This window comes from Corella eumyota, chromosome 1, assembly GCF_963082875.1.
Source record: "Corella eumyota chromosome 1, kaCorEumy4.1, whole genome shotgun sequence".
In the NCBI taxonomy this organism is placed as follows: domain Eukaryota; kingdom Metazoa; phylum Chordata; class Ascidiacea; order Phlebobranchia; family Corellidae; genus Corella; species Corella eumyota.
This window is the reverse complement of record NC_137490.1, coordinates 23075463-23095956: the sequence shown is the minus strand read 5'-3', so window position 1 is coordinate 23095956 and position 20494 is coordinate 23075463. Positions and strand designations below refer to the sequence as shown.

The 20494-nt window shown below is 26.3% G+C and overlaps 2 protein-coding genes and 1 pseudogene across 2 annotated transcripts; 1 reads left to right on the top strand and 2 right to left on the bottom strand.

Moving 5' to 3' along the window:
- The first annotated feature begins 843 nt into the window (after positions 1-843).
- On the top strand, positions 844-4350 carry LOC145763369 (radial spoke head protein 3 homolog). Its single transcript, XM_082574806.1, has 8 exons — positions 844-1014; positions 1103-1190; positions 1678-1847; positions 2458-2575; positions 2922-3125; positions 3315-3477; positions 3748-3834; positions 4148-4350. Exons 1-8 carry the CDS (start codon positions 911-913, stop codon positions 4198-4200), a joined length of 987 nt encoding a protein of 328 aa, XP_082430932.1. The 5' UTR covers positions 844-910; the 3' UTR covers positions 4201-4350.
- A 1442-nt stretch (positions 4351-5792) lies between these two features.
- Positions 5793-8934, bottom strand: LOC145742488 (uncharacterized). Its single transcript, XM_082560266.1, has 3 exons — positions 8122-8934; positions 7386-8037; positions 5793-7117 (listed from the first exon to the last, which is right to left on the bottom strand). The coding sequence occupies exons 1-3, from the start codon at positions 8852-8854 to the stop codon at positions 5827-5829; spliced, it is 2676 nt and encodes an 891-aa protein (XP_082416392.1). The 5' UTR covers positions 8855-8934; the 3' UTR covers positions 5793-5826.
- A 394-nt stretch (positions 8935-9328) lies between these two features.
- Positions 9329-19934, bottom strand: LOC145742478 (uncharacterized; annotated as a pseudogene).
- Positions 19935-20494: the final 560 nt, after the last annotated feature.

Below are 20494 nucleotides of genomic sequence, written 5' to 3'. Positions count from 1 at the left end.
AATAATTAGCTGACTTACTTAGCTGATAAAATGTTATTTTGCTTTAGTTAACCATAATTTTATTTTAAAAACTGCAAAAACTAATAAAGTATATCAATTCTGCTTGAAATATAGTTTGGTTAAAGTTTTAACTGATTAAAAAATCCTTTGTTCGCGATAAAAACAAAGTCAAAATAATCAACAAAGAAAACGGTAATCCCCCTGTATTGATATAATTAATATATACAGCAATATTTCCAAATTTAGATATTCTTCGGTAATTATAGTTAAATAAACTAAAAAAATTTTTAACTTAACGCTTAACTTACTTACAAACATTTTTTTTTAAGTTTGGTTATTAATAAGAGAATAATATATCGTTTACATTCACGAAAACTTGTTCTTTATGTTACTTTATTAAAATCTATACAAAAACACACTAAAACCCCTTTAAATGTTTATTATTTAATATTTTAATTAATATAAACTTTAAAACATTTAAAACAAATAAGGTAAACTACTTTGTTGACATCAAAAGTTGCAATAATTATGAGGACAAACAAAACAGCTTGAATTAAGGATATTTGTTACTATGCTAACTGCGTAATGTTATTTACGTAGGAATATGAGAAAATCGTTTTTGATTCCGCCTAAAAGTAATTACCAATAAATTGGGCATCATTAACTTATTTTATAAGAATAAATTTATATTAATTGTTGTTATATTTGTTAGACATTTATTGTGATCGATAATTTGAAGATAGAGCATGTAGAAAAAATGTTTAAAACTTACATAAATTTTACGTAAAATAAAATATTTTTTGGTACTTTAGGAATAAAAAACATTAAAGTTGTTTTTTAAAATGTACAGTATTTGAAATTTTACTGGTTTTTAGATATTTAAAATTGTTTAAAAAATTAAATTAATAAAATGACGGCTGTAATCCCTCAACAACCGGAAGCAGGGACTTACACTTTTCAGAGCAAACCCCGTGCAGTCCCAGGAAGAACAAAATACAGATTTCAATATGATGAGTAAGTATTTAACTTAAATTAAGTCTGTTAATAAAAAGTTAATCGTATTAAGTTTAAAAAAACTTAACAAACTGGAATTTTTGAACAGAAATGAAGGCCCAACACCTTATGGAAACATTATGTACGATCGAAGAATTGTCCGAGGAAATACTTACGCTCAGAACACCTTGCCAGTGGTGAGTTAGTTTTTTAAATTGTTGTTTATCCTTAACTCCTGTAACCTCCTCTTAACAAAGTAAGCGTAGTCTAAAAAAAGACCAACTTAAGGTTGGAATTGTTAAACAAAACATTAAAAGAATTCAAAATTAATCATTTTACATTTTGTTAAATGTTTTTTTGTGTATATCTTTATCATCGATGTGGAAAAGTCGAATGCGCTACTTAAACATAGAGTAATATCAGTTACTCTGACCCATTCTCCAGTTGACTTTTAGCAGTTTGGGATATTATAGATTATAATTGCCCGGTAATTATGCTGCTGATTAAGTGCTGGCTCAGCAGGAGTTTATCCGGTTTATAGCACCTTACTCAAGGGCGCTACAGCATGAGATCAGTGGGGATTGAACCCACGACTTCATGTGTGAGGTAATTAATTATAAAACATTGAAAATATATATATATAAAGTTATAAAAATATTAAATGATTATTAATTTTCATTCTAGAGTGCACAACCAGACCCTATTGAGATCCAACGTCAACAAGAGATCAGAAGAAGAGCGATTGCAAAGAAGCGGGCCCGTGATCAACTCCGAACAAGATCACCGGATGCGGTGGAAGGAAGAAAACACATGGAAGTTCAAACTGAGCTTTACCTGGAAGAATTAAGTGACAGGTTGGTAAAAAAATTGTTTTTTAAATGAATTTTAAATTAAGAGTGTTCAAAAATATTTTTATAATTTCTTTTAATATTAAATACCGGGTCCCTTTAAAATGCACTAAGATTCCTAAGTAACAAAAAGGGTAAGTAGGATGGATAGGTGTTAAGTTCTTGCATGTTCATTGCAATTAAGGCAATTAGTGTGATTTGGCATTTTAGAGATATTTTTTTTTATAACAGGAGTTTAATTGTATCCAACTTTAAACCATTAATTATAACTTTAACTTATTTAATGCTTTATTATGACCGGCAGAGTGGTGTAGTGGTAAGAACACTTGCTACACCACACATGAGGTCGTGGGTTCAATCCCCACTGATCTCATGCTGTAGCGCTCTTGAGTAAGGCGCTATAAACGGTCTGAGCTTCTGCTGAGCCAGCACTTATTTAGCAGCATAATTTTAGGCAATTATAATTAAAATATCCCAAACTGGTACAGGCAACTCTAGACTGGGTCGGAGTAACTGATGTTACTCTATGTTTAAGTCGCGCATTCGACTTTCCCACATCAAGAATAAAGATAGGCTATTTAAAAAAAAATTATTATTCCACTTTATTATGAAACAGAATTGAGGAGGCTGATATTGACACACAGACCGATGCTTTCCTGGACCGACCCCCATCTCCCATGTTTATTCCAGCTAAGACTGGGAAAGATGTTGCAACCCAGATAATGGATGGTGATGTAAGTTGAAATAAATTTAGATGCCACAAACTCAACTGGTCCAGTCTCTAGATGTAAAAGTTTAAAGCTGGTTATAATCTAGATTTTAAATGAGCATTTTTACAGCCTTTTTAACAGTAAATTGTGTCTCTAATTGTGCAAATTTGTTTTATAATTGACCACTATGATGTTAGTCCTCTATTTTCATATGTTTTGGCACATTATTTTAACTCAGAACATGAACGCTTCCAAAGTTACAACCAAATAACAACTAAAACAGGCCTAATATTTTATCTATTTTTTCCCTTTACAATACACAAAACTTTTTTTAAAAAAAAGACAAAATTCTCACCTTTTTATCTTCCAGTTGTTTGACTTCGACCTTGAAGTGAAACCAATTCTTGAAGTCCTTGTCGGCAAAACATTAGAACAATCCTTGCTAGAGGTCCTCGAGGAGGAAGAGCTTGCGAACCTCCGAAAACAGCAGAGAGAATTTGAGGAGCTAAGGAATGCCGAGCTTGTTGAGATGCAGAGGTTGCAGGAGCAGGAAAGAAGACACAAAGAGGAGAAGGTAAAAAGTTACTACTTTTGTGGGAAAAAAGTGTTTACTCCAACAAATAAAACTCTTTAAAAACATGTCTTAATTAAAAGATAATAGGCCTATATGCTCCCTAAAATCCTTTTTTTTAAATAAAACTAAGTATTACACTTATTTTTCTTGTATAAAAATCCTGAACATGCTCGTTTTTATTTTCATAAGGAACGTAGAATGAAGCAACAACGTGAAGTTCTTAAAAAGGAGCGAGAAACCGCCGAAAAGATTGCAGCTCGAGCTTTCGCACAAAGCTACCTTGCAGATCTTGTTCCCTCTGTGTTCAGCACTTTGCGGGACAATGGATACTTTTATGATCCTGTTGAAAGAGGTATGTTATGTTAATAATACATATATGGTTTATAAATTAAAAAATCAACCCCTTTAATTATGGTTTATAATAACTTATAATAATATGTGACAAGGCATAGTATTACTTTAATTTAATGTGCTGGTTTGCAAGTAAAACTCTATTTAATACACTATTATTTAATTTTTTTTTAAATATTAACCTCTAAAATATGGTAGCACCTTTCCCTTGTATATATATACAAACTATAAATATGACAACATTATTAATCTATTGTGACATCATATTTAGATGTTGAGCAAGGATTTCTTCCCTTTATATTGGAGGAAGTTTCGAAGAGGATCGACAAAAGTGTGATGGGCAGAACCATGCTGGATAGTAAGTTTATTTTTTGTTTTAACAGCTTTGTGTATTTGATATTTGCACTAAATACTACTACAACAATGTCAATTTTAAGACAAATTATTGTTAGTTCTATTCCACGGCTTTTACATTTAAATAATTTAAAAATAAATACTAATAAATAATTAAAGCACAAATTACGTAATCAACTTGCAAAAAGTTTTCTTGTACAGCTATACAAATTTATAGTTGTATTCAGTTTTCAGAGAATATCTAATAATACTTGTTTTCAACACGCACATTTATAAATTATCTAAGTCTTTAAACTTGTTTTGTTTATGATTTTTAGATATCATTCGAGAAGTTGTCAAAAACCGAATGGAAGCTTTTAAACAAGTTTAAGTGTCTCAAAGCAGTCGTATTTTTACTCATTTTTCGTCCATGTAACAAATTTATTTTAACAAACGATTTATATTTCTGAAATTATTTTCTGATGACATAAAATTGTAAATATTTGTAGCTTCATATTTTGTAATAAACTTGTTTTAAATTTTTGACTTCTTTACATGGCGTTTGAAAGGGCAGTTTATCATTATATTTTTTTGTACCTGGTATTGTATAAGTTAGTTTTAGGGTAGCAATTCACTTTTAACCAAATTAGCTTAATGTAAATGGCGGGAATGTAAATTGCTTATACACAATTTGATTCTATAAAACTTTAGACGGTATAAACTTCTACTAAGCTGTATTGGCAGATTAATTAAAAAGCAATTATATTCAATAATAGTCTAACTGCCAAAGTCAACTTAAGACTGGGTCAGGGTAACAAATGTTAATCTATGTTTAAGTCATGAAGTCGACCTTGCTACATCACGGAAAAAATAAATAAGAAAGAAATACTCATAAATATAAATTTTAGCATTCCCAATCATAAAGAAATTGATTTATTCCTTACTATACTTACAGTATTATGTTTAAACTAGTCATAGAAATTTCAAATTCTCCAGAAATTTAAAGTTAGCAAAGTAGTTGAATTTGGTCCCAAGATTTTTATGTTATAATTTCAGTTGCAATGTAAAATTAAACAAAAACTACCAACTTTTGTAGTTAAATCTATAAAAAAAGAATCGCCATTACAAAAATATTCACTTAACAAAATGTAGTGAAATATACAATTCACAACATATGAATGTTGATTAAGTTCATAATTTTAAACCTAAATCTAATAAACTATCATAATAAAACCTTAAAATATAGCATTGGTAATGAGAACTATTTCTTATAACAACCTAAATTGGTAAATAAGTAATTAAATTCAAATAGTTAGATGTTAGACGATAAAATGAAAACTGAAATAAAATTTCAATAGAAAAATGTTTTACAACAAATTTTATGTTTAGAATACAATTTAAAAATGATTAACAAAACCTGTCCAACAATAAACAAAAACATTAAATTAAAACAACATTAAAACAAACACACATGAAAATAAAATTTTTTAAAAAAGAGTTTGTTACAAGTTATCCACAATTAATTATGGAGTTACCCTTTCCTTGGTAAATTACTATGTTTAAAATCAAAGGTCAACATTATACAGACTAATGTAAAGTACTTAAGGGAAGTGTATGTAGTTTTAAATGCCTTTTTACAGATAGTTTTTAAAAACTATTTATTTCTTGAAATACATGCAATGAAAAAATATTTTTCTTTGTAAAGCGTGTTTATGAATAACTTTATGGCTGATTGCCAGAGTGAAGTTTCTATTACAACATGAAGTTAAAGTTTAACACAAAAACTACATGACATAAAACTAAAAACAGAGTCTTAAAAATAATTTTACAATTTTATTAAACTTTGATAATAAGCTGAAATAAAGTACATATTACAAACTGTTTTACAATGCAAAGAAAACTGAATACAAAGCAAACATAAAATTGTATTTTAATAAACAAAAACAACAAATAGACTAAAAACCATGTAAACGCTACCCGCAAAACTATTTGAAATATTTAAACTAGCAAACAGAGATTATTGAGTGTGATGTTGAAGATGTTTTTTTAAACCATCACTTCGATAAAATTTTTTATTACAAGTTGTGCAATGATACGGCTTTACACCAAGATGTCGCTGAACATGTACTTTTAAACTATAAGAGCGAGAAAACTTTGTATCACATTGTGAACATTCATAAGGTTTTTCACCTGTATGTCGCCGTATATGGCTTTTTAAATGACCAGCAGTGATAAAGCTTTTTTTACAATACTTGCAATGAAATGGTTTTTCGCCTGTGTGTATTCGAATATGACTTTCTAAACCAAATTTATGGAAAAAATTTTTATTACAATGGGTGCAAGTAAACAGACTTTTACCTGTGTGTACAAGACTATGTCTTCTTAGAGAACTAGCGTCAGAAAATTTCTTATTACATATTGTGCAATGAAATTTTTTGTTATATCTTCCTGCTGGTAAAGTTAATTTACTGTTTTGTTGCCCACTTTTTAAACTGTTACAACTTGGTTGTTTTTTTATTTTAGATTTGGTGAGGTCTTTTGATGCTATAGAACTTCTAAGAATTTCAGTAGATTTACTTTTACTTCTTAGGTTCTTTACAATACTTGAACACTTCAATTCCTCTTTAACTGTTGGAACTTGAGGCACATTGTTTAATTGTGACTTGTTCAAGCTTTCTTGATCTAAATTGTCTGAAGTTAACTCAGGGGGACCAAAACTACTTTGTATGCTTTCATGTAGATTTCTTTCAATGTTGATTGAAATATTTTGATCTGAAGAGTCAATATTCTCTTCTTTTTCATCAACCAATTCAGTATTTGTAGTGTTTTTGTCAAGAACGTTCTCAATAACCGATGTACCATTTGGTTTGTTTATGAACCATGGTTGCAAATTTTCACCAGCAGTTTCAAAAGATTCGATTTTAATTACAGGTGAATCATTTAATTCTAGAAAATTGTTTAAGTTTTCTTGATCTGAAATGTCTGACATTAATTCAGGAGGACTGAAACAATTTTGTGTTCTGTCGCTTAGATTTAATTCATCGTTGATTGAGGTATTTTGATTTTGAAGATGAATAAGTTGATCTTGCTGATTATCTGCATTTGTATTTCCCAACTTACAGCTTGTGCTATTTTTGTCAGTAACAATTTTAAAATTAGATATACCACTTGCATTGTCAGGTTTCCAACTTGTAAATTTATCTCCGAGTTTTATAATTTCTTTCTTGATTGATCGCAATTCCTCCAAAATTAAAAAGTTAATTGAGTTGTTAGATTGAGATTTCATACTTGTAAATATTATTTCTAATCTTAATATAAAATGTATGTCAAATTCCTAAACCTGTGTATTTAAATCTAGAAAAAAAGTAAATGAGTATTAAAAAAATGCATTAGAAAATAACATTGAATTTAAACTTGCAAAAAACATACACACAAAATCAAACTAAAATAAAATACATCATACAATGTTATTTTACATTACCAAGCAAAAGCATTAAAAAAGACTAAATACAAAAACTAAAATCCAATTTAAAACATTACAAAAAAATATTTCACTAATGTTGTGTTCGAGTATGCCTCTTTAAACAAAATGAATAAGTGAAACTTTTATCACAATATTTGCAATGGAAAGGTCTGTCTCCTGTATGCTTATAAGTATGATTTATTAAATGAAGCCTCTGAAAAAAATTTTTATTGCAGTAATTGCATTTAAATGGTTTTTCACCTGTATGTATTCGAACATGTTGTTTTAAATTTGAAGTACAAGCAAAACTTTTATCACAATATTTGCAATGAAATGGTTTTTCACCTGTGTGTATTCGAATATGTGTTTTCAAATTATGACCCAAAGAAAAACTTTTATTACAATATGTGCAATGAAATGGTTTTTCACCTGTGTGTATACGAGTATGATTTAATAAATGAACACTTGCAGAAAAACTTTTTTTGCAGTGGGTACAATGAAAAGGTTTTTCACCTGTATGTATACGAGTATGAGTTATTAACTGAAACTTCCGAGAAAATCTTTTATTGCAGTAATTACATTTAAATGGTTTTTCACCTGTATGTATTCGTGTATGTGTTTTTAAATTACCAGCCAAAGAAAAACTTTTATCACAAACTGTGCAATGAAATGGTTTTTCACCTGTGTGTAAACGAACATGCTTTTTAAGATAATCAGTTCGTGTAAAGCCTTTATCGCAATATTTACAATTGAATGGTTTTTCACCTGTATGTATTCGAGTATGACATATTAAATGAGGCTTTCGAGAAAATCTTTTATTGCAGTAGGTACAATGATAAGGTTTTTCACCTGTATGTATTCGTGTATGTGTTTTCAAATTATTAGCCAAAGAAAAACTTTTATCGCAATATGAACAACGAAATTTTTTGGTTTGATTCTGTTTTACATTAGAAGATAATTCAATGGTACTATGATCACTCTCCAAATTGTTACCACTTTTCTTTAAAACCCTTTTTTTCTTTGGTTGTTTAATCACTACAGATTCGATGATTATATTAGAAGCTGAAAAACTTTCAGAACTTTGTGTAGCTTTGCTTTTACTACGTAGATTATTCACAATACTTGAACATCCCAATTCTTCTTTAATTGCAAGTATTTTAGGTTTTTTAAGCAGATTGGTTTGGCTATCTTGTTCTGAATAGTTCAAAGTTAACTTAGGAGAATCCAGATTACTTTGTATGCTTTCCTTTGGATTTATTTCATCATAGATTAAGACATTTTGATCTTTAGGTTTAATAATCAGTTCTTGTTGATTATTTTCATTTACATTTACTAACTTGTTTGTTGTATTTTTGTTAGTAATGATTTCAAGGTTTGATGAATCATTTGCGACATCAATAAACATTGGTTGCAAATTTACATCGGTGTTTCCAAAACATTCTATTCTAACTCCAGAAAGTCCATCAAAGTCACTGTTTTCACCTTGGGAATAAGAACAATTTTTGCTTGTATTCAAATTGTCAGGTTTTAAACTTGTAAATTTATCTCCAAGATTGATAATTTCTTTCTTGATTGATCTCATTTCTTCTGTTACACTTTGACGAAACAATTTCAATTCCTCCAAAATTAAAAAGTTAATGGAGTTGTTAGATTGAACTTCCATATTTTTACTTAGGTTTCAGTAAAATTGAATGAAGAGTAAAAATACTTAACCTTTATTACTAAATCAAAAAATAAGTGATTAATAATAAGAAACATTTTACATTAAATAATAAAAATACCTTTTACTCAATATTATACTATAAACTGGTAATCAAACTTTAATAAATAACTAATTGCATTGTACTAATAACATTGTAATGCAAAAAAAGTCAAACGAAAACTTTGTAGAATAATATTAGTTAAATCAAAATTACTTAATGCAGAAAAGTCTGACATAAACCTTGATAAAGACAATCAATAAAAAAACTAAATCAAAAACAAGGCAATTGTAAAATTGGATAAAAAAACAATAAAAACAAACACAAAAAATTAAAATATTAAGGAAAAAAATAGTTTAACGAGTGTGTCTTTGAATGTGCTTCTTTAATGAAAAGAAAAAGGCAAAAGTTTTACCACAAGATTTACAATAAAATGGTTTTTCACCTGTATGTGTACGAGTATGAGATTTTAAATAAGAAGTTACTGTAAAACTTTTATTACAATGAGCACAATGATAAGGTTTTTCACCTGTATGTATACGAGTTTGCTTTTTTAAAGAAGCATTCTGAAAAAAACTTTAATCACAATATTTGCAATGATAAGGTTTTTCACCTGTATGTAACATGGGTTTTTAAATTATGAGCCAAAGAAAAACTTTTATTACAATATGAACAATGAAATCTTTTAGTTTGATTCCGTTTTACATTAGAACATAATTTTATTTTAATAAACAAAAACATTTTAAGCCAATTTTAAATTAAAACTAGCCTGTTTAAAAAAACATTTTACCGAGTGTGTGTTTGAGTATGCCTCTTAAAAGAAGATGAACTAGCGAAACTTTTATCACAATATTTGCAATGATAAGGTTTTTCACCTGTATGTATACGAGTATGAGATATTAAATGAGATTTCTGAGTAAATCTTCCTTTGCAGTAAATGCATTTGAATGGTTTTTCACCTGTATGTAATCGTGTATGATTTTTTAAAATTGAAGTACAAGCAAAACTTTTATTACAATATGTGCATTTAAATGGTTTTTCACCTGTGTGTATACGAGTATGTCTTTTTAAATGATGAGCCAAAGAAAAACTTTTATTACAATATGAACAACGAAACCTTTTGGTTTGATTCCGTTTTACATTAGAAGATAATTCAATGCTACCTTGATCACTCTCCAAATTGTTACCACTTCTCTTTAAAACCCTTTTTTTTTTTGGCTGTTTAATCACTACAGATTTGATGATTATATTAGAAGCTGAAAAATTTTCAGAATTTTGTGTAGCTTTGCTTTTATTACGTAGATTATTAACAATACTTGAACATCCCAATTCTTCTTTAATTGCAAGAATTTCTGTTTTTTTAGGCAGATTAGTTTGGCTATTTTGTTCTGAATAGTCCAAAGTTAACTTAGGGAACTTCAGATTATTTTGCATGCTTTCCTTTGGATTTATTTCATTATAGATGGAGGCATTTTGATCTTCAGGGTCAATAAACCTTTCTTGTTGACTATCTTGATTTACATTTACTAACTTGTTTGTTGTATTTTTGTTAGTAATGGTTTTACTATTGGATGAATCTATTGCATTATCAATAAACATTGGTTGCAAGTTTACATCAGTGTTTCCAAAGTATTCTTCTTTAACTGCAGAAAGTTCAAAATCAACATTCTCACCTTGAGTACAAAAACAATCTTTGCTGGTATTTAAATTGTCAGGTTTTAAAATTGTAATTTTATTTCCAATATTTATAAGTTCTTCCTTAATTGATCTCATTTCTTCTGTTACACTTCGACGAAATAATTTTAATTCCTCCAAAATTAAACAGTTAATGGAGGGGTTAGGCTGAACTTCCATATTTTTTACTTAGGTTTCAGTAAAATTAAATCCAGAGTAAAAATACTTAACCTTTTTATTAAATCCAGAGTAAAAATACAATAAATTTTATTTTCGCGTAGATATATACAGTTTTTTAGACAGTATTTGAAACAAAATAAGCAGTAAATTAATATTTTTTTTTAATAATAATGTGCAAGAACATGTTATCTTTCTTTTGCCGTGTCCATTTTTTAATTTTAGAAACTAAAACCTATAAAAAACTTATTTTGGAAGCGCGCGCTTTTAGGTGACACAAGACGATGCATAATGATATTTCATATTTTGCCAAATAGTGCCGCCTTTCCAAACAATATTTGAAGAAAATAGAGCGTTAATTTTTATTTTTTACACTGAGAATTATGCATAAATATGTTATCTTTCTTTTCCCGCGTCAATTTTTTAATTTTACAAACTAAAACCAATAAAAAACTTATTTTGAAAGCGCGCGCTTTTAGGTGACACAAGACGATGATGCATTATGATATCACGTGTTTTGCAAATTAGGGCCGTCTTTCTAAACGATATTTGAAGAAAATAGATCATTAATTAATCATTTTTTACATTGAGGAATGTGCATAAATATGTTAATAGTTAGTTATTGCCCGTGTTAATGTATATAAATTTATATGTTATTAGTTATTGCCCGTGTTAATGTATATAAATTTATATACTAAAACACAAAGAAAAAAACGTTTAAAGAGTTGCCAGAAGATTTGTCCTGCAAAAAAACGGCGGGGAGTCGGCGATGAAATTCCAGTGTATAAAGTCAGCGTACTTTATGCAATATTTTATATACTGTACTTTATGCAATATTTTATATACTGTACTTTAGGCAATATTTTATTTTGAATATCGATAAAATATGGTCTTACGCTGACTTTATACACGGGAATTTCATCGCTGACTCCCCGCCGTTTTTTTTGCAGGACAAATCTTTTGGCAACTCTTTAAATGTTTTATTCTTTGTGTTTTAGTATATAAATTTATATACATTAACACGGGCAATAACTAATAACATATTTATGCACATTCCTCAGTGTAAAAAATGATTAATTAATGATCTATTTTCTTCAAATATCGTTTAGAAAGACGGCCCTATTTCGCAAAACACGTGATATCATAATGCATCATCGTCTTGTGTCACCTAAAAGCGCACGCTTTCAAAATAAGTTTTTTATAGGTTTTAGTTTGTAAAATTAAAAAATTGACACAGGAAAAGAAAGATAACGTATTTATGCATAATCCCCAGTGTAAAAAATAAAAAATTAATGCTCTATTTTCTTCAAATATTGTTTGAAAAGGCGGCACTATTTGGCAAAATACGAGATATCATTATGCATTGTCCTCCGTCACCTAAAAGCGCGCGCTTTTAAAATTAGTTTTTTATAGGTTTTAGTTTGTAAAATTAAAAAATTGACACGGCAACAGAAAGATAACATGTTCTTGCACATTATTATTAAAAAAAATATTAATTTACTGCTTATTTTGTTTCAAATACTGTCTAAAAAACTGTATATAACTACGCGAAAATAAAATTTATTGCGGTAATTAAAATGCCAAATCCCCGCTGTTTTGAAAAAAAAATTTTGGCCGAAGTGTCCGGGGGCCGAAGTGTCTGGTTACCAATAATAAGAAACATTTTACATCAAATAATGGGATTACCTTTTGCTCAATCATATACTAAAAATTGGTAATCAAATTTTAAAAATTAATTTCAAAAGATTATTCAAATTTTACTATTAGCATATGTTTTTCAAAGAATGCCAGACACTTCGGCCCCCGGACACTTCGGCCAAAATTTTTTTTTTAAAACAGCGGGGATTTTGCATTTTAATTACTGCAATAAATTTTATTTTTGCGTAGTTATATACAGTTTTTTAAACAGTATTTGAAACAAAATAAGCAGTAAATTAATATTTTTTTTTAATATTAATGTGCAAGAACATGTTATCTTTCTTTTGCCGTGTCAATTTTTTAATTTTACGAACTATAACCTATAAAAAACTAATTTTGAAAGCGCGCGCTTTTAGGTGACACAAGACAATGTTTTATGATGTCACGTGTTTTGCGAAATAGGGCCGTCTTTCTAAACGATATTTGAAGAAAATAGAGCGTTAATTTTTTATTTTTTACACTGAGGATTATGCATAAATATGTTATCTTTCTTTTCCTGTGTCAATTTTTTAATTTTACAAACTAAGTGTCCGGGGGCCGAAGTGTCTGGTTACCTTTTTCAAAGATTATACTAATTACATTGTAATGCAAAAAAGTCAAACGAAAAATTTACAGAATAATATTCAGTTAAATTAAAGTTAATGCAGGAAAGTGTTGCATAAACCTTATGAAAGACAATCTGGTACATGTTAACTGTCCGTACCCAGACAAAACTGATAAACACTACGTACCTCTCATATTTACTCGTAGCTTGTACGTAACTCTCCTACGCAAACATTGTACCTTTACAATGTGCGGACGTGTCTGTTAATTAACAACACACTTCGTTGGGGGCCTGTCTGCTAATTAACAACAAACTTAGATACGGTTGGGGTAAGGGTATATATATTTGAAGACTAAGATGATGTCTGCAAAACAACCGTCGGTGTTCAGTAAAGTCGCAAACTTAAAACAATAGGTCTTGTCTGAAGACTATTGTTTATCAACAAGCGTACTGCCTAATTTGAGACATAATCGAACTTATAACTGTTTAATTAAACTATATTACAGTTAAATTAAATTATATTACACTAAAATGTAGTAATTTATAGCTAATGTTTATTATATATTCGCATAGGCTACATTGCGAGAGAGCTATGTCGTAAATATTACGTAACTTCTAAATTCAATGGTTTTGAGAACGTAATTTTTTTTGTTGAGTTATGGACAGTTAACGTCAACCGACAATCTTAAAAAAACTAAATCTAAAACAAGGGAATTGTAAAAATGTATTTTAAGAAAAATAAACAACTAGATTTATTTGATAAATAAAATATGGTTCGAAATTGTTTGATTCTTTTTAATGAATATAATTTATTTAGTAGGTTTATTAATTAAATTATAAATTTAAATATGAACTTTTTTATATTTAAACCTAATTTTAACAAGCGAACACGCACTCATTGATATTGTAATATAAAAGTAAACTAAATTTAAAAGCAAAATACCGATCTTAATTTTTAGTAATCAAACAAGTATTAAAATATAATAATAACAAAACAATTAAAACAAAAATTTTACACATTTTTTACTTATATTTTAACATTTTACTTAAATTTTCAACCAATATTTTTTACTTTAATGGACAGCGAAAAGGACGATTTTTGACGGCGACCAGAACGCTATTAAATTATTCAAGCGTTAAACTCACACTGATTCATTATTTTATAAAAAAACAAAAATAATGATTAAACGATATTTAGCTAGAGTTAAATCTTCATTTTAAATAGCAACATACAAAATAATAATACCAACAACATATTTAAATTTCAGCAAATTTATTCTTTAAATTTTAATAATAAAATATATTAATTAGTAATTAGTGATAATTAAATGTCGTTAATAGGAGGTTTGCGATTCGTTGGGATAATAACAAACATACTAAAAATTTAGAACTTTTAGTTTTAAAGAACAAAAGTTATCGTCTTTCAAAATTCGTCAAATAAGAATAAAAACAACTAGATTTATTTGATAAATAAAATATGGTTCGAAATTGTTTGATTTTTTTTATAAATATAATTTATTTAGTAGGTTTATTAATTAAATTATAAATTTAAATATGAACTTTTTTATATTTAAACCTAATTTTAACAAGCGAACACGCACTCATTGATATTGTAATATAAAAGTAAACTAAATTTAAAAGCAAAATACCGATCTTAATTTTTTAGTAATCAAACAAGTATTAAAATATAATAATAACAAAACAATTAAAACGAAAATTTTACACATTGTTTACTTATATTTTAACATTTTACTTAAATTTTCAACCAATATTTTTTACTTTAATGGACAGCGAAAAGGACGATTTTTGACGGCGACCAGAACGCTATTAAATTATTCAAGCGTTAAACTCAGACTGATTCGTTATTTTATAAAAAAACTAAAATAATGATTAAACGATATTTAGCTAGAGTTAAATCTTCATTTTAAATAGCAACATACAAAATAATAATACCAACAACATATTAAAATTTCAGCAAATTTAATTTTTAAATTTTAATAATAAAATATATTAATTAGTAATTAGTGACATTTAAATGTCGTTAATAGGAGGTTTGCGATTCGTTGGGATAATAACAAACATACTAAAAATTTAGAACTTTTAGTTTTAAAGAACAAAAGTTATCGTCTTTCAAAATTTGTCAAATAAGAATAAAAACAATAATAATAATAAATATAATGACAATAACAATATGTTTCGAAATCTAAGATTTCGAACCATAACTAGATTTATTTGATAAATAAAATATGGTTCGAAATTATTTGATTCTTTTTTATAAATATAATTTATTTAGTAGGTTTATTAATTAAATTATAAATTTAAATATAAACTTTTGTATATTTAAACCTAATTTTAACAAGCGAACACGCACTTATTGATATTGTAATATAAAAGTAAACTAAATTTAAAAGCAAAATACCGATCTTAATTTTTTAGTAATCAAACAAGTATTAAAATATAATAATAACAAAACAATTAAAACAAAATTTTACACATTTTTTACTTATATTTTAACATTTTACTTAAATTTTCAACCAATATTTTTTACTTTAATGGACAGCGAAAAGGACGATTTTTGACGGCGACCAGAACGCTATTAAATTATTCAAGCGTTAAACTCACACTGATTCATTATTTTATAAAAAACAAAAATAATGATTAAACGATATTTAGCTAGAGTTAAATCTTCATTTTAAATAGCAACATACAAAATAATAATACCAACAACATATTAAAATTTCAGCAAATTTAATTTTTAAATTTTAATAATAAAATATATTAATTAGTAATTAGTGACATTTAAATGTCGTTAATAGGAGGTTTGCGATTCGTTGGGATAATAACAAACATACTAAAAATTTAGAACTTTTAGTTTTAAAGAACAAAAGTTATCGTCTTTCAAAATTTGTCAAATAAGAATAAAAACAATAATAATAATAAATATAATGACAATAACAATATGTTTCGAAATCTAAGATTTCGAACCATAACTAGATTTATTTGATAAATAAAATATGGTTCGAAATTATTTGATTCTTTTTTATAAATATAATTTATTTAGTAGGTTTATTAATTAAATTATAAATTTAAATATAAACTTTTGTATATTTAAACCTAATTTTAACAAGCGAACACGCACTTATTGATATTGTAATATAAAAGTAAACTAAATTTAAAAGCAAAATACCGATCTTAATTTTTTAGTAATCAAACAAGTATTAAAATATAATAATAACAAAACAATTAAAACAAAATTTTACACATTTTTTACTTATATTTTAACATTTTACTTAAATTTTCAACCAATATTTTTTACTTTAATGGACAGCGAAAAGGACGATTTTTGACGGCGACCAGAACGCTATTAAATTATTCAAGCGTTAAACTCACACTGATTCATTATTTTATAAAAAACAAAAATAATGATTAAACGATATTTAGCTAGAGTTAAATCTTCATTTTAAATAGCAACATACAAAATAATAATACCAACAACATATTAAAATTTCAGCAAATTTAATCTTTAAATTTTAATAATAAAATATATTAATTAGTAATTAGTGATAATTAAATGTCGTTAATAGGAGGTTTGCGATTCGTTGGGATAATAACAAACATACTAAAAATTCAGAACTTTTAGTTTTAAAGAACAAAAGTTATCGTCTTTCAAAATTCGTCAAATAAGAATAAAAACAATAATAATAATAATAAATATAATGACAATAACAATATGTTTCGAAATCTAAGATTTCGAACCATAACTAGATTTATTTGATAAATAAAATATGGTTCGAAATTGTTTGATTCTTTTTTATAAATATAATTTATTTAGTAGGTTTATTAAATAAATTATAAATTTAAATATTAACTTTTTTAAATTTAAACCTAATTTTAACAAACGAACACGCATTCATTGATATTGTAATATAAAAGTAAACTAAATTTAAAAGCAAAATACCGTTCTTAATTTTTGGTAATCAAACGAGTATTAAAATATAATAATAACAAAACAATTAAAAAAAAAATTTTACACATTTTCTACTTATACTTTAACATTTTACTTAAATTTTCAACCAATATATTTTACTTTAATGGACAGCGAAAAGGACGATTTTTGACGGCGACCAGAACGCTATTAAATTATTCAAGCGTTAAACTCACACTGATTCGTTATTTTATAAAAAACTAAAATAATGATTAAATGATATTTAGCTATAGTTAAATCTTCATTTTAAATAGCAACATACAAAATAATAATACCAACAACATATTAAAATTTCAGAAAATTTAATCTTTAAATTTTAATAATAAAATATATTAATTAGTAATTAGTGACATTTAAATGTCGTAAATAGGAGGTTTGCGATTCGTTGGGATAATAACAAACATACTAAAAATTTAGAACTTTTACTTTTAAAGAACAAAAGTTATCGTCTTTCAAAATTTGTCAAATAAGAATAAAAACAATAATAATAAATATAATGACAATAACAATATGTTTCGAAATCTAAGATTTCGAACCATAACTAGATTTATTTGATAAATAAAATATGGTTCGAAATTATTTGATTATGTTTAGCATAAATTTTTATAAATAAAAAAAATATGCATACACCTTAACTAAGAATATTACATATCTTTGATTTTTAATAAACAAACAAGCATTTAAATATATTATACAAATAAAATTAATTTTTCAACCCAGTTTTATGTTGTTAATATCAGGATATACATTATACTAAATTTTAAATTCCAAAAATTAATTTTTGATTTTTAATAAATAAACAAGCATTTAAATAAAATAAACAACCAAAAATTATTTTTTAAACATGTATTTTAATTACAAATATTATAAAATACATTATATAAAATTTTAAATGCCTAATATCAAACTTTTATTTTTAATAAACAAACAAGAATTTAAATATAATAAACAAACAAAAATTAAATTTTTAATCCATTTTCGAGTTATTAATATTATGATATATAACTGACCAAAATTTGAAAACTTAATAACGATCTCTAAATTTTAATAAATAAACACCTATTAATTACTAATTAATAATACTTAAATTATCAAAATAGGAGGATTGAAACACAATATAATAATAAACAACATACTAAAATTTTAAAAATTTATATACACAAAATCAAAAGTTATTCGATTTCAAAATTCGGATTAGTAAGAATAAAAATAATAATAAATATACGGACAATAACAATATGTTTCGAAATCTAAGATTTCGAACCATAATAATAATAATAAATACTAGATTTATTTGATAAATAAAATATGGTTCGAAATCGTTTGATTCTTTTTCATAAATATAATTTATTTAGTAGGTTTATTAATTAAATTATAAATTTAAATATGAACTTTTTTATATTTAAACCTAATTTTAACAAGCGAACACGCACTCATTGATATTGTAATATAAAAGTAAACTAAATTTAAAAGCAAAATACAGATCTTAATTTTTAGTAATCAAACAAGTATTAAAATATAATAATAACAAAACAATTAAAACAAAAATTTTACACATTTTTTACTTATATTTTAACATTTTACTTAAATTTTCAACCATTATTTTTTACTTTAATGGACAGCGAAAAGGACGATTTTTGACGGCGACCAGAACGCTATTAAATTATTCACGCGTTAAACTCACACTGATTCATTATTTTATAAAAAACAAAAATAATGATTCATGATATTTAGCTAGAGTTAAATCTTCATTTTAAATAGCAACATACAAAATAATAATACCAGCAACATATTAAAATTTCAGAAATTTTAATCTTTTAATTTTAATAATAAAATATATTAATTAGTAATTAGTGATAATTAAAAGTTGTAAATAGGAGGTTTGCGATTTGTTGGGATAATAACAAACATACTAAAAATTTAGAACTTTTAGTTTTAAAGAACAAAAGTTATTCGATTTCAAAATTCGGATTAGTAAGAATAAAAATAAAAATAATAATAAATATACGGACAATAACAATATGTTTCGAAATCTAAGATTTCGAACCATAATAATGACAATAACAATATGTTTCGAAATCTAAGATTTCGAACCATAATAAAAACAAACACAAAAAATTAAAATATTAAGGAAAAAACTAGTGTAACAAGTGTGTGTTTGAATGTGCTTCCTTAATGAAGAGGAAAAACCAAAAGTTTTACCACAAGATTTACAATGAAATGGTTTTTCACCCGTATGTGTATGAGTATGAGATTTTAAATGGGAAGTTACTGTAAAACTTTTATTACAATGAGCACAATGAAAGGTTTTTCACCTGTATGTATACGAGTACGGTCTTTAAGTGTATCAGTGCGTTTAAAACTTTTGTCACAATATGTACAATGAAATGTTTTTTCATCTGTATGTATACGAGTATGCCTTTTAAGATTATCAGCCTGTGTAAAGCTCTTATCACAATATGTACAATGAAATGTTTTTTCATCTGTATGTATACGAGTATGCCTTTTAAGATTATCAGCCTGTGTAAAGCTCTTATCACAATATGTACAATGAATTGGTTTTTCACCTGTAAGTATGCAAGTATGCTTGTTAATTTTAGAGGGGGCAGGAAATTTTTTTATCACAATATGTACAATGAAATCGTTTGGTTTGGGTTTGTTTTACAAAGGAATATAATTCACCAACAATATGTTTACTCTTTGATCCGTTTCCATTTGACTTTAAATCCTTTTTGTTGTTTTGCTGTTTTTTAACTTTAGAATAGTTGATGTCTTTTGACACTAAAGCACTTTCAAGAATTTTAGATTTAACTTCACTTCTTGGATTATTCACGCAACTGGAACACTTTAATTCTTCTTTAATTGCAACGATTTTCGGTAACATGTTTAATTCTGGTAAATTGTTTAAGTTTTCTTGATTTAAAACATTACAAATTAACTTAGGGGGATCTAGACTTCTTTGCATGTGTTTGTTTAAATGTATTTCGTTATTGGTTGAGGCATTTTGATATTAATGGTCTATAAGTTCTTCTTTTACAATATTTGTATTTACATTTCTTAGCTCAGAAGTTGTAAAATCAGGTAAAATTTTAATATTAGTTGTATTACTTGAAATAAATCCAGGTTAAAACTACTTAATTTTTTTATCTAAATCAAAAAAAGAAATTGATTAATAATTAAAAACAATTTACATCCAATAATAAAAATATCCTTTACTAAATCATATACTAAAAACTGGTGATCAAATTTTAATAATTAATTTCAAAACATTATTTAAATTTCACTATTAGCATATGTTTTGCGAATATTATACTATTTACATTGTAATGCAAAAAAAAAAAAAACAGAATAAGATTCAGTTAAATCAAAATTACTTAATGCAGAAAAGTCTGATATAAACCTTGTAAAAGACAATCAACAAAAAACCTTAATCCAAAACAAGGC

Coding starts and splice junctions, on each gene's coding strand:
- LOC145763369 (XM_082574806.1), top strand. CDS start 911: ATGACGGCTGTAATCCCTCAACAACCGGAAGCAGGGACTTACACTTTT. Junction 1,848..2,457: donor CTGGAAGAATTAAGTGACAG/GTTGGTAAAAAA, acceptor ATTATGAAACAG/AATTGAGGAGGCTGATATTG. Junction 2,576..2,921: donor CCCAGATAATGGATGGTGAT/GTAAGTTGAAAT, acceptor TTTATCTTCCAG/TTGTTTGACTTCGACCTTGA.
- LOC145742488 (XM_082560266.1), bottom strand. CDS start 8,854: ATGAGATCAATCAAGAAAGAAATTATCAATCTTGGAGATAAATTTACA. Junction 8,038..8,121: donor ACATACACGAATACATACAG/GTGAAAAACCTT, acceptor GAATACATACAG/GTGAAAAACCATTCAATTGT. Junction 7,118..7,385: donor TATTCATTTTGTTTAAAGAG/GCATACTCGAAC, acceptor TTTTATATTAAG/ATTAGAAATAATATTTACAA.